Source organism: Cornus florida, unplaced genomic scaffold (assembly GCF_030987335.1).
Source record: "Cornus florida cultivar Cherokee Brave unplaced genomic scaffold, ASM3098733v1 CherokeeBrave_3.0.0_Hap2_Chr04, whole genome shotgun sequence".
Classification (NCBI taxonomy): domain Eukaryota; kingdom Viridiplantae; phylum Streptophyta; class Magnoliopsida; order Cornales; family Cornaceae; genus Cornus; species Cornus florida.
This window is the reverse complement of record NW_026775574.1, coordinates 27,038,201-27,052,731: the sequence shown is the minus strand read 5'-3', so window position 1 is coordinate 27,052,731 and position 14,531 is coordinate 27,038,201. Positions and strand designations below refer to the sequence as shown.

Sequence of the window (14,531 nt, the reverse complement as noted above, 5' to 3'; positions counted from 1 at the left end):
ATCTACAAATCCGCTTTATCTATAAGCAACTATCTGTGCCATCTCACGGGTTTCAAAGCCTTCGATTGCCTCAAAAATGCAAAATCTCCAACTATGAGTGGAGCTGAAAATATGGCAATATAAAGCTGCTTTTCAATTTTAAAATCTGCCAGTGCTTATAATATTCTTGTCTACGCATACCGGTGCTTGCCCTAATTTGTTGTCATTACCGAAGGAAATTTTACAGTCTGCATGATTATCTAAAAAGCACTGGCAGGGTCTCCTTGATTGAAAAATGGATTACAGTATATGATCATTCAAATTTGATACGAACAAGGTGCAAAGACCATGGTTTCCGGTAGCAGAGTAGCTTGCGTTACGGTCTCAGTGTGAGCCAAAGATATCAAAGTACGCAAGCAGAAGTACTATATTACCCAAAACCAAGATACAACTGAACCAACGGCAAGACCAACAAGTAAGAACAACACAATCACAATCCCTGCAGTCTCTGAACGTTGCATCTGCACAGTTTTGGGAGCCAAAATCATCAACACACTGGTGAAGTAGCCATTTGTAAGGCCCAGAAGGCAAGTCAGTACTGTCACCGGAATCTCTGTTCGGAAGAATTCTCGACCATGCAGGCAACCGAAGAAGAGGGGCAAAAACAACAACCTAGCAAAAGAAGCACCAATTGCGACCTTTGCATTTTCATGGAGATAGAGTGCAGTCAGAGATTTGCCAACCAGATCAAACACATTGTAACCGGTAATAAGGAGGATTGGGTACCAGTCCTTGAGAATCTGGGAATGCACGTCCTCCGTAATATACCCGGGAAATATACACAAAGTCACAACATAGATGATGAAAATCCCAAATCCGTACCACTTCACTCTCATAACAATCTCCCACAAGGTCCATCTCCATAATGCGCCGGTCAAGACGCCTTTCTCTTTCGTCTCTTCACTAACTGTCTGTCTCTTCAGGTCTTTATAGTACTTTATAACTGGAAGTTTATGAGACGCGTTGTAGAAAGCAATGCATATGAACATCATGACAATACTGACGACGAAATAAAGATTTGCACTTTGTCTCAGGCCATGACTGTCTTGTGAATATACAGCTTTGGTTAAGATCCTTAGAAATGAAGCAAGAACTCCTAAGGTCCACAGTACAAAAAAGATTTAAATGGTTTGTTTGTTTTAGAATATAAACTATTGAACTTGGCCCGTTGAGCACTTGAACTCACATGACAAATATGTCCAGCATAAGTATAGCCAGTTGCAAAAAGAAGGGCTTTCTTTCATTTAAATACCTGACATACTAAGGTTAGACACATGGCTACCTAAATCCCCTCCGGTGTGGGGATTCAGTCTTATGTACCAAAACGATACCGTTTCGGAGTACTGAATGTATAGAATTCCTTCCCGCATAGGCGTGGATTCTATTACAGAAGAATAAATCTAATTTTTTAAACCATTTCAGTAACCCTTTTATAATTCGCCTTTCTTACAATGATCCTATCAATAAAAACTCTTTACTCCACATGGTTCTTTTGCATAACCACAAATACTTAAATACAAATAAGCGTATAGTTAATACTTAATTTGGACAAATACTGTATCCATACGACCTCTCTCGCCATTCACGAAATATCTAATTTAACTTCACCAAATACAAAACTTGAATTTAAATTATTATATGGAGAGTAATCTGTACTACCAAATAATTGTTTGTAGAAAAGTCGGCTAACACTATAGCCAAGAGGAAATAGATAATTGAAAACGTTATTATGAAATATTATAATTTCACAAGAAGACCTCACTAGAGTCTCTAGATATAAAAGATTAATTGTATATTTTCCTAGTTGCTTTAGTTGAAATACTTTCCAAACATAAACCAGTCATCATCCGTTTGAACTAAATTTCGTCCAATTTCTAACAAAGCATTAGTAGAAGTATCGATATTGTTGGAAAAAAGCTTTGCTTAGTTGTGTGGAGCTTTGCAATAGAATTAATTAGTAAATATGAAAGAATATTAGTCTTGCATAGGGGTAGCAAAATGATTCACAACCCCTCATATCTACTAGTTTTTAAAATTATTTTAGATGAATCATATTTAAAGTGGGTCAAAAATGAATTGGGTAATTTTTAACCGAGGATCAAGATGGCTTGAATATGGGTCAAAACTATATTCAATCCATATTTCACCTATCACATAATAACACAACACACATCTATTTTATGTTGCACTATTTCTAAATTTTTCTCTTATCAATCTCCTCTCACTTAAGTTTTTCTCTCAAAAATTTCCTCTCTTTTCTTTATTTCTCCCTCGCTAAAACGACTCCATAAATATTGTTGAGTTTGAAGTTGTTTTTTCAAATCAACTTAGTAATGCACATTTTTTGACAAGTGGCAAAGCATTAGATTCCAATTTTCTTCTCTTTCTAAGATTTCTTTCTCTCTTTCTTCGGCTCTCTCACGATCCCCCTCTCTAAAATTTTCTCTCTCTCTCTCTCTCTCTCTCTCTCTCTCTATATATATATATATATATATATATCAGACTTAAAGTCCCTCTTCATAAGATTTTTATCCTTGTCTCTCTGTGTGTCTTTTATTATTATTATATAAATATGTATGTGTATCTTTATATTTTTGTTTTAAAGAATAATAATATATTATTATGATAGGAATGTTGCACATAAACTTCCACCGTCTCATTTGAATTTTTTTTTTTTTTTTTGACAAATTATGACTATAAAATGTCAGTCATTGGTACCTGTACATACATATATTTTAACAACAAAAAATAATGTAGGGCTGCCTGATCACATGCATATGACCCTGTTTGTTTGTATTTTGGCTCTGTCAGTGGGTTGGACAGGGCATTTGCTTTTGACTTGGCCATTTGTACATCATTTGCTTCTCTTCCACTTTAATACAAATTTCACAATATGAAAGAATATATATATATATATATATATATATATATATATATATATATATATTTCGCTATGTATTTTTCTGTGATTTGAAAATATAATTAATATTTTTAAATGGTTGAAGGGTTTCTTTAGGTAGGATTGTTTTTAAAGGTTAAGTGGGTCAGGGTTGTGTAAGTAGGTCGGGTCGTGTAAATGGGTCGGGTTTTGTAAACGGGTTGGTATAGTAAAATGGGCGTCTTTTAACGGTCAGGCCTTGCAATTGAAGGTTGAAATTTCATAAAATAATATAAAAGTAATTTTTTTTTTTTTTTAAAGATTGAAGAATATATATATATGTACTAAATGAAAGCAATTAAAATTATGTTTCCCTAATTTTTAGTAAAACAAGATGGAACTAATAGTAAAATGTATTTTTTTTTTTAAATAAAGAATAAAAGAATGAAAATGGGTCATTGAGTTTTACGGAATGACCTAACTCATATTTGACCCATTATAAACGAGTCAGAAAATAATCTATACGAGCAAGAATTGACTAACACTATAGCCAGAAGAAAATAGATAACTGAAAATGTTACCATCAAATCTTATATTTTCACAACTTTTCCTCACTAAAGATTTGATAAAGTAAAAAAATAATTGTGGATTATCATTCCAATAGTATTCAGTAAACCCAATAATTGTTTATGTCTATGATGAGGGATGCTAATCCTGAGCTCGGGCCTCATTAGTCGTCAGCATGTTTTATTTTTGTTTTTTTAGTCATAATTAATTTAAAATAAATTTTATTCAAATTTCAAACATAATATAAGTAATATTATTATTAATAGGCCAATGACTCAGTAGTATCAAAGTCTATTTTTTAAAAGAAGAAAGATAATTTTTATCAGAATGTATATTTGAAATTTTCTTTCTTCAATAACTTTTCACTAGAAATATCAAATTTTATTCAACTTTTTAAATATATGACATCTGATGATTGACCGGACTTTGTTATTTCTGAGTAACACCTATAATAATAATTGTATGACCACTACCTAATATTTTTGAATAATAGAAATTATTACCGAATCTAAATCAACTAAGCACAAACTAACACAATTCACAAAATCAAGTATCCCTTACTGAAAACGAAAAACCCTAATTCGAAAGCAGAAAAACAACAGAATATTATAGCATTATAGTACCTGAAGCAGCGGTCCCGGCAATAACAGCTTGCATATACCTCTTGGGCAACTCACCGGCGGACCCAATAATCCCACCCTGCACCAACGCGTCGGCGAAACCCGAAAGCCCCACCGCCGCCACCGTCACGTAGAACCCATCATACAGCCCAGCGTGGCCCTTAATGTAGAACACATCCATGATCGGAACGACGAGAAGGGCCACCAAGAAGAGGCCGAGACCGACATTGATGCGAAGGACGGAGTTGGACTTGTGCGCGTAGACGACTGTGAAGAGGACACAGACAACGGCGACGAGGTTGTATGCGACGGCGAATACGCGGTCGACGGCGGCGTCGGGGTAGAGGTAGGAGAAGTAATCGACGGCTGTGATGAACGCGTTCCAGGGGAGGAGGAAACCTGCGCCGAGGGTGAAGTAGATTGTGTAGGCCAAGTGGAAGGAGTCTTTGGGGGGATTGGGATTGGTGGGGAGAAGCGGAGATGACTCTGAATAGCCGCCGTCCGCGGTGGTAGCTCCACCGGCGAATCCCATCGGAGATTCTTCCTCTATGATTCTCTCGATCTCTCCCCTTCTCGAGAATTAGAGAATGGATCAGACACGTTTGTGTTGATTCTATCACGTGTAAAGGTGCCGAACATGGGTTGATTGCACGTAACTCTACTGCATATCAATTTATTACACTTAACCTTTTGGTGGAGGAGAAGATAATTTTTATCAGAATATATATGTGAATTTTTCTTTCGTCGATAAATTTAAAGTAAAAAGACTATATTGCCCAATATTTCATTTTAAAAGTTGTAAGAGTACATTATTGTCAAAGGCTTGCCTGCCACACTATGTGATTTTATTTATTTATTTATTTTTATTTTTTATTTTTAGCGGTGCTAAAACACTTCCTAATTTATTATTGGGCTCATGCAATCCATCCTCACATATGCAATAGGTAATTTTAGGGAAAATTGTTTTAAGGCACATCATATGAATATGAGTAGGGATGGAAATCGGGACGGTTTTGGGCGGATGTACCCTCCTTCTTTCCCAAAATTATTTAGAAACCTTCGACCCGTCCCCGCCCAAAACTGCCTAAACGGGGCCTTTCCACCCCATTCCCCTATTCTCATCCCGTTTAACTTTTTCACCCTGCTGCACCTGCCTCGCCCTATTTAGTTCCAAATTTCTCTTCATTTTTTTTTTTTTCCCTTCAAATACAATTATATAACTATAAAAAAAATTCATAAAAATGAGTAATCAATAATTTAACATAAAATTCAAGTATAAGCGTTCTTAATTCGCAGAGCTTTGCCGCTTTCTGGAACGAGTAAGAAAGTGAGTAAATGTGATTTAGAGTTTTTAGACCTAACTATATATACTAATAAAATAAAAATAATTTAGTAATTTACCTATTTAAATGGGGCGGGGCAGGGTGGGGTGACCTTCCCCGCTCTCGCCCTGAAACCAATGCTGATTTTCATTAATAAAAAATATTTCTGCCCAAATAGGCTAAACAATCCACTAAAATTGCTATAAACGGAGCGGATACTTGTCCCTGCAAGGCAAATTGCTATCCCTAAGAATCAAAAAATTAGGACATATTTTTTACAAAATATAAAAATTTCAATTTTATATTCGGCAACATAAAGAGTAAAAGCATATACTTGCTCAATCCTAAAAAGAGTGCCTCTTTTAAGAAATCGTGAATCTTCTGTTCGTGAAAGTCACAATTTCCCAAAAGAATCACTTGTTTTGAAACAAAGGGAGAGTAATAGTGTAATACCACTTTCTGTCATTTATTAATGTGTCATATGATGCGACTCTTGTGATATGGTTGACAGTAATGTGAAAGCTAACACGAGAAATTTTACACCGAAACTTGTAAACATGTCGAATTTGGATCGGATCGAGGCCAATCCTATCCAAATCCCATAAAACTATTACTCAATATCTTAATATATTTTGTGAACGAATTATTATCTGATTTGATAATATGCAAGTATTTATACAATATATTAGGTGAGATAGAATTCACAAAAATTCACATTATTATTTAGACGGTATTTGAACCTCAACCTTCAATTTAAAAGGAAGAGGGGTAATGCTTGAGCTAATTGCTTATTGATTTTAATTTATTTTTTTTATAAACTCATTTTACTAAAAATAAGATTTAAAAAATCATTTATAACTCTCTAAAAACCGATTTATATTAATATAGCTTTTGAAAATTGTCTGATAACCAAATTTTTGTTAGTTTATTAAGTGCGTAGTCAACTTTTAACATCATCTTCAAGCTCGTCTATTACTCAAATCTAGCACGAAGATCTACTCTTTGGACTCGTGCCAATAAGCTACATTCTTGTTTCATTGCAATAATTGAGGTCACTATCTCCATAGTTATTATATAATTAACTTTTTATAAAATGTCAAGAGTACCATAGCTTTCAAGGATTGATCACTTGATAAGTAATTTTGATTAAAAAAAATAAAGAAAAAATGTTGTTATTAGTTGTTTGCAATTATTAATCCCGTTTGAGGGTGTTCTAGGTCAGATATATAAATTTACAAAATTCTTTGAATTTCTACTTGTTTATATTGAACATAAATTACTATAAAATTTTAGTTGGTTGTCAAAAATTTAATTAAAATATTTACGAAGTAAAATATTTTATTAAAACTTAACAAAAATAATTTACTCATAAATTTTTTATAAGTTATTTTACACGTCCAACCTCGTAGATTCGACCTCAACCTCGATTTAAATCTTTTACCAAATAACAAAAAAAAAAAATAATATTAAAAATAAAAAGTACTTAAAAAAGGTAAATATTTTCCGATAAAGATATTTTATGTTGAAACAAATGGATTGTTTATTTATTTATTTTTGTAATACTCATAAGCAAGTGCGAGTATTATCCTCTAATTTCAAGTTGAAAATTAATATCGAACTAAGCCATGTATTATATATAAATATTACTTTGAGGGTATTTTAGGTAAGAAAAAAAATTAAATGGGCAGTCTGAAAGACATGCTTGGTTTTGGCGCGAAACTGTTATTTTTTCATGAAAGGTGTAGAGGAATGAACTACTACTTTACAAGCAAGTCCGTTTTCTACATAGGCATAATATTAAATAGGCAACATGCTGCAATTAAGCTAGGGGGCTCAATATATTTGAGGCCGTTGGCAATAAAATAATAATAATAATACTAACAATAATGTGGCCTTTTAGCATAATCTACCTGTATGTTCATTAATATGCTCATTATTTATTTTGTGATTTTTAAATTTGGCACTAAATATTTTTTTTAATTTCTAATTCTATTATTAATTAATTGGCTATGTGCTTTCTAGTAGACATATTCAGCAATATAAATAAAATAATGACAACTTACAAACAAAATATATAATTTTATAATAATAAAAATTAATAAAACTATTAACTAATTTAAATTATAAAATAATAGAAACTCCAATCCTCCAACAAATTCTTCAACAGAAAAAAAGTGTATTCAAAATTTTATGCCGGAAAGAGATAGGGAGATTGTAAAGTGGGAAGATGAAAAAAACAGTTATATTGAGAGAGGAGAAAAAATATGAAAGGAATAAAAATAGAGAGAAAATAAAGGGTAAATTATATTCAGACCCATTGAGATTAGGTCATTTTTTTTACCTGAAGATTTTAATTTTGACTTTCATTTTTTTTACCTGAAGATTTTAATTTTGACACCCACGTCGCCGAACTCTAGGATGACGTAGACGAGATTAGAGGGTGAATGGTGGGTCAGATCGGAGGAGCTAAGAAAGAGTGTTTGAGATCAAATGAGGGTGGAGGAAGAGGAACAGTGGCCTTTCAAAGCTGCTTGTAATGTCACTTCGGAGTATTTTTGTCATGAAAAAATTGAGGGGTATTTTTGTCATGAAAAAATTGAAATACACCTTTTATTTTTTTAGTCAACATGTGGTCAAAAGGGTATAATAGTTATTTTATACCTAAAAAGTACACTTACATCACTACAAATTAACATTAGGGTGTAGGTGAAATACGAAATCACTCTTTCAAATCTTTCAAATATGAGTGAAAATTAAAATCAAAATCTTAATCTAGGTAAGAATTGACCTATCATTAAGGGTCTGAGTGTAATTTACCCAAAAATAAAAGTGAATAGGATTCTTAAAAAAATATAATGGAAAGTTTCACCAATTTACACCACAATGGTTAAATATATACTATTAAATATTTACGCTAATGTAATGAGAATGAGAGAGAGAATAAAAGTAATATAAGGATAGAAATGTTTTGAGCTCACTATTAAATTTATTTATTGGTAGAAGTTTAATAATAGAAGAGAATAAAAATTTTTATGTAGATTTAATAAGTGCAGAAAAAAAAAAATTGGGGGCCCCTAGAGAAACAAAGGTGAGAAATGATAGTGATGTTTTAGAAACCTTTGAAAGTTTTAGAAATTTTTGAAAAGTTACAGTTATTATAGGAAAGTTACAATATATAAATAAAGGAAAATTTATGAGCCTTCTTATTAATTGGAGTGTTAAGAAATCGCGTAACTCGCCTAAGGCTCTGGTCTACCGTAAATTATGCACCTACCCAGAAGATGGGACCCGTGGAGACATATGTCCGGAAAGTAAAAAGCCTATGGCATGCATGTCAGACATCCCAACCGTGTGAATTTTGATAGACCATTGTGAGGGCAAGGATGAGTGTTTTTTTTCTTGTTTATGAACGGTTTCACAATGACAATCTCTGAGAGAGACAATCTCCATTTTTGAAACTTTGCATTTATGGGTAGTCAATGCACAATGTCAATGAACAAAAAGGAAAGACTCAAGATTGCAATCGATTGTGCAAGGACTCCTCTCGTTCCTCTATACTTATCCTGGTGGCTGAATTGTTTATTGCGACATTAAGATGGCTCCATCAGTTTAGCATACTTTACTTTAACTTTTCCTACACTGTTTATAGAAATTACTTTTTCTACTGTAGTAGTATTTATCAATCTTTGACCATCGAGGGAGATTTGATCCAACTGCTAGTGATTCCATATGCTGTTGACGAACCAATCCCTTCTGCAAGACAAAAGAAAAAAAAGTATATATATATATATATATATATATATATATATATATATATATATATATATATATTAAGCTTAAGCAAATGCCACACACTTACAATATTGTCTTTACAAAAAAAAAAAAAAAAAAAAAAAAAAAACAACTAACCCATTAAAATAAAATAAAATAAAAGATAAAAAAGAAATTTACATGACCTTTTAAACTTCAATGGGAGAATCCATGAATGCAAGACCAACATCATGAAGCTCATTCCTCTCATCTATGTCAAGTGGGATGTTAGTGCTCCAATTGAACAATTTATTCAAAAAATTATTATGGTAAAATGGCTATTTAAATTTAACAATTCAATATGTGAAAAAAACAAAATACTTCTTAAAAAAAAGAACGAAAAAAAAAATAATGTAATAAGTGAAAAATTAGAAAAACAAGTTGGAGAGTTGTTAGGCAAATAGGCTTCACTGGGATAAGCTTTGCGCGCAAAAGAGTAAAAAGAGAAAAGATTGGGCTGGGCCAGTACATTAAAATGAAAAAGAGTTGGGCTGGTCTGGGCTTCGTACCTCTACCCCCAATTCCTCTTTATTCGGTTTGCCACAGTTTATAAGAATTACAGTATTGTAAAGAAAAGGGCCGGCGAGAAAAGCAGAGTTGGGAGTGTTTCGTTTCGTGACTAGTACGACACCTTCTTCTTCTCCTTCGATCTTGGTTTTCATTAAATTTTTTGCATTACAGTGTTATTATTCTGTACCGTGCTAGGGTTTACAGAAGAATTGGTGGTCAAAGTTTGTTAATCGGTTCCACTTTTGGTTATTTTATGCATGTCTTTCAAAGATAGTACATACAATACAGAAAGTATTATTTCATTTGTATAAATAAATGTTTATTTCAGATGGACACCATCCGGTTTTTAAACAAGGTTGCTAATTTGCCGTTGGCTGCTAAAATTGGTAATTCTCTCTCCACCAGACCACACCTGGCCTTCCCTGTTTTAATTGATTGTGTTTCAATTTTCAATACTAATGTTTGAATAATTTTGTTTTTCGACTCAGTTATCTTTCCGACGGCTTTTATTGGTACTGGTTTTCTAATGGGTCTGGCGTACGTTTCACTATCTTCTTCAGATCTCAATTTACTAGTTTAGATTGCTCTCTATACTTAGGCTATTATTTATTTATTTGTTTTTGGTTGATTTAGTTCTGACTTCTGTAGAGTTTCTATCTGCACTAATTTTATATTTTCATCTGCACTATTTTATTATATTTCAACACTTTTTTTTTTTTTTTTTTTTTTTTTTTAATGAAGTTATTAATGGCTGAAGCCTGAAACAGTGAGCAAACTTTCTTTCTTAGTGGTTCATGTGTTAGTTTTGTCGTTGGCATTGCTTTTATGCAACATCAAAGTTTTTTATTTCCTCTTTTCCCTATATTGAATTTAATATTTTACTACTATAATTATATACAATAGATTTGGATTTTTTTTCTTTTGGTTTCCACTTTTATCATCTGAAGGTGCATGTTAAATAATCAATGATTTTGTTCGAACATTGATTTATTGCATTTTTCTCATCTTCTGAAAGATGTTTAGGAATTTTTGGTTTCCACCTGCAATTTTTTTCTGCATTGTTGACAGCTTGTATTAATACTTGTACTGATATAATGTTCATAGTTTGTATATGATCGCTATCTAAGAGTTGTGTTGAAACAATTGTGGTATTTGGTATATTGTGTCTTACATCTTAATTTCTTTTAATTCAAGGGATGTCATTCTGCGAAGTGGCTCATAGAAAAGTTTGTCTTCTTCCCTTGAAATTTGAATATCTTTTTTTCCCCCTTTATCTATTGGTGTACCCATGTATCAAGTGGATGGTTGCAGATGAAATAGTTACTTAATTTAATTTTCATGCTCGCTCGTTTGGGATCTGCACACCATTATAAAATTTTGAATCTATTTTACACTTTTCCATTGGACTTTCCACTGTGATTTACATATTCCTAGGTGTGTGATTTCACTTTGTATCACATCACATGGCCTTAGCACAAGGATCCACGATTCAACAGATGCAACTTCCCCAAAATTATAATTCTCCTTTACTTCTCAGCATATGGACGTATTAATGAGAGATACAGCCCACTTAAATTTGGACGTCTGCTCTTCATAATGCTTTGTATATATAATCTATGTTATATGGACTCGGATACGTGTCTGGCACGGATATGAATCCATACGTTGACATTTCAAATCTTTAAACATTGTTAAATATTAGGGTTAATTACAATGACACCCCTTGAGATTTGCTCTATTGACAGCCATATACAACTTAGCCGTTTTTTGGACAAAGACACTCCCTTAAGTTTAATAAAGTTAACAAAGACACCTTTATGGTCCTTGCACAAGGTGAATTGACATTATTGCCCTTTTGACATATTCTATTACCAATTTATCTAATACAATTATTTTTTATTAACCAAAATGTCCTATCACTACCCCCAATCACCATCACGCCACTACCATCACCCCCACTGTCACAGGGTCGACCATCACCCACAAGAAAACAGACAACCTCCCCCACCATCACCCAAAATCACAACCATGAACCATCATTGGCAGCTCCACCACTGTCACCCCCCACAATTACCCACAAGAAAATAGACAACCTCCCCACCATCACCCACGGTCCCACAATCACAACCACCACCCATCATTGCCATCTCCACCACCGCCCATCCCTTCTTTATCACTATCCACCCACCATCGCAGCCTCCACCCCACAACCACCACCCACTGTAAACCACCGTACACAACCTTCACCATCTACAACCAAGAAAAAACCCTAACCCAATCTCACCAAATCCAATCCAAAAATTGTAAGACCCAATCCAATAACAGTGGCTGAGAGTGTCCGGAAATTTCGCTGCTTCGAATCACCATCCGATGACAACACAACAGATCCAACCCAATTTCGCCCGATCTAAAGCGTTACACCCCAAAACAACATCGTCGACCTCAAGGTGACCTCCATCGCCTTTGCTAATGACTTCACCGGCCAAGCTAGTTATCACCGCCGATGATGGCCCGAGCAAGTTGTTGGACCACACACTCAAAGCTTCGATGTCATTCGAACGGTGCGCCATCGACGGCAAGCCGAGCCTTGACCTGGTGATGAGCTTACACGTAGTGGTGGTGATTTTATGTAGTTGGTGAGGTTTGAGGAGCCGATTCCGGTGTTGCAGAGGGTGATTAAGGTTCTAGATGTGCCAATTTTGTTTAGGTATTGACCTATTTTAGCATGGTGGTGGTTGTGGCAGGGAGTGGTGGCCGTCGTGGTTGGGGTAGTGGTGTTCAGAGGTTGAGATGAGAGAGAGAACAAAGGGAAGAAGGGAGGAGAGAGAATATGACGGCGGCCGTTGTTGGGGAGAGGCGGCGACGGCGGCTGTTGTTGGGGAGAGGCGGCAACGGCGGATCAAGATGGCGGCGGCGGATATGGATGGGGCGGTGACAGAGGTGGAGGAAGGAGGCGGTGGCAAAGGTGGAGGAAGGAGGCGATGAGATATAATAGCCTTATACAACTTATATAATTTATATATGATGGTGCTAATGTAATTATGTGTATATATATAAGGGCAATTTTGACTTTTCATGAATTCTGATATTTTATTCAAAAAATAATTAAACACTGAAGGGCAATCTCGTCTTTTCAAACATTTTAAGGGCTTGTTTGGATCAAAATTCTCACAGGGGGTTTCTTTGTCCAAAAAACGACTAAGTTGTATATGACTGTCAATATGGCAAACCTTAGGGGGTGTCGTTGTAATTAACCCTAAATATTAATTTTATTTATATAGTTATTTTATTTTCCATAGTAAAATAATTTTTTTTATCTAATATAATATTCAATATAGGTTTTTAACTCATTTAAAAGTAATAATACAATATGATTGAATAATTTGATATGCTTTTTAAGAACATGTCCAACCAAAAGTGTCAGACAAATATCCCATACCCATGTCCGAACAATATGTGTCCAACACGGGTACTTCACTACTTTTGAAGAGTCCATGTAACGTAGTATACAAAGCCATGGCTCTACATTTTCTTTTTTGGTGCTCTATGAAGCGTTAATCCAATGTAGTGTTTGGGTGTCCAAGCTTTAGTTGTGCAAGTAGGTTTCTTTGAAAGAGCTACACATCGCATTGTATTGTGTAAAAGCCCTTCTCATCATGCATGCTTATTCACGCATCTCTGTGCTTGATAGGTCTGTTGCATTGCGAGGGAGCTTATCAAAATTTTCATAAGCCCTGATCTTTGTTTTAGGTTTCTTTCACTTGAACTAATAGGGTTTTGTTGTTTAATGAGGTTCGGAATACCTTGAGGTTTGCTTTTCATAATGCGTTCTACATCCCAATACTATGGCTTGCATTACATTTAATTTTTATTTTTATTATTTTTATTATTATTATTATTATTTTTTATGTGTGGTGCATTAAAGGTGCAAGTAGGTGTCTTTAAAGGATCTTTACCATCCCTGCACTCATGCTTCAGTTTCTGGAAAAAAGGATCAAAATTTAACTTCAAAATGCTTATAGCGGGAGGAGTCCAACATCAAACAAGAATAAGTTCATCAATGGTGGGAAAATTAGCCATCTGATCTTGCCTTTAAATCTATTTAAACTAGAAAAAATAAGCCATCTCATCTTGCTTCTTCCACCCTTCAAGCCTCCTCCCAAGATTCTCAATGACTAGATCCTCGTATCAATCCTCTTCGATGAATTGCCCCACAAAAGACCCAAGTATGTCAGAGGTAAGACTCCATCTTCACATCCTAGAATGTCAGCTATGTTGTCAACCTCTGCCAGATCTCCCATCGGAATAATCACGCGCTTCCCAACGTTGATATTTAAGCCACACGACTTGAAAAAAACTAGAACAACCCTGAAATATCTCCACAGATCCTCATCTGCCTTGCTGAAAACAATCGTATCATCAGTGAAGATGGGAAATCTCCATTTAACTCGAGAAATGTCTACCCACTCTAAATCCTCTAATACATTCGAATTCCACTCTTAGCCTCATTTGTAAGCTAAAAGTCCCCAAAGTGGAAGACGGTTTTGCTCCTCGTACTATTGTCTTTTCGGATTCTTAGGGGTTGATTTTCTTTAGAAGATGGTTTGGCGATCAAAGGCTCCTTCCAAAGCGGCCTTTTTCGTTACTGTAGTTGGGGGTAAAATTTTGACCTGAGAAGGAGAAGACCGGCTAGTGTTGTATGTGTAAGAAGGATGGAGAGTTAGTGGATTACCTCATTTTGCATTGCCCCGTGGCTTACGACTGTTGGAGTTTTATCTTTGGCTT

At 34.6% G+C, this 14,531-nt stretch overlaps 1 protein-coding gene across 1 annotated transcript; it reads right to left on the bottom strand.

Moving 5' to 3' along the window:
- Positions 1-332: 332 nt before the first annotated feature.
- On the bottom strand, positions 333-5,163 carry LOC132303040 (equilibrative nucleotide transporter 1-like). The gene is made up of 2 exons (XM_059800074.1): positions 4,108-5,163; positions 333-1,135 (listed from the first exon to the last, which is right to left on the bottom strand). The coding sequence occupies exons 1-2, from the start codon at positions 4,634-4,636 to the stop codon at positions 405-407; spliced, it is 1,260 nt and encodes a 419-aa protein (XP_059656057.1). The 5' UTR covers positions 4,637-5,163; the 3' UTR covers positions 333-404.
- Between the last annotated feature and the right edge of the window lie 9,368 nt (positions 5,164-14,531).

Bases quoted from the DNA above. Each gene is read 5' to 3' on its own strand.
- LOC132303040 (XM_059800074.1), bottom strand. From the start codon at position 4,636: ATGGGATTCGCCGGTGGAGCTACCACCGCGGACGGCGGCTATTCAGAG. The intron at 1,136-4,107 runs GTACTATAATGC...TGTGGACCTTAG, and splicing joins TGCCGGGACCGCTGCTTCAG to GAGTTCTTGCTTCATTTCTA.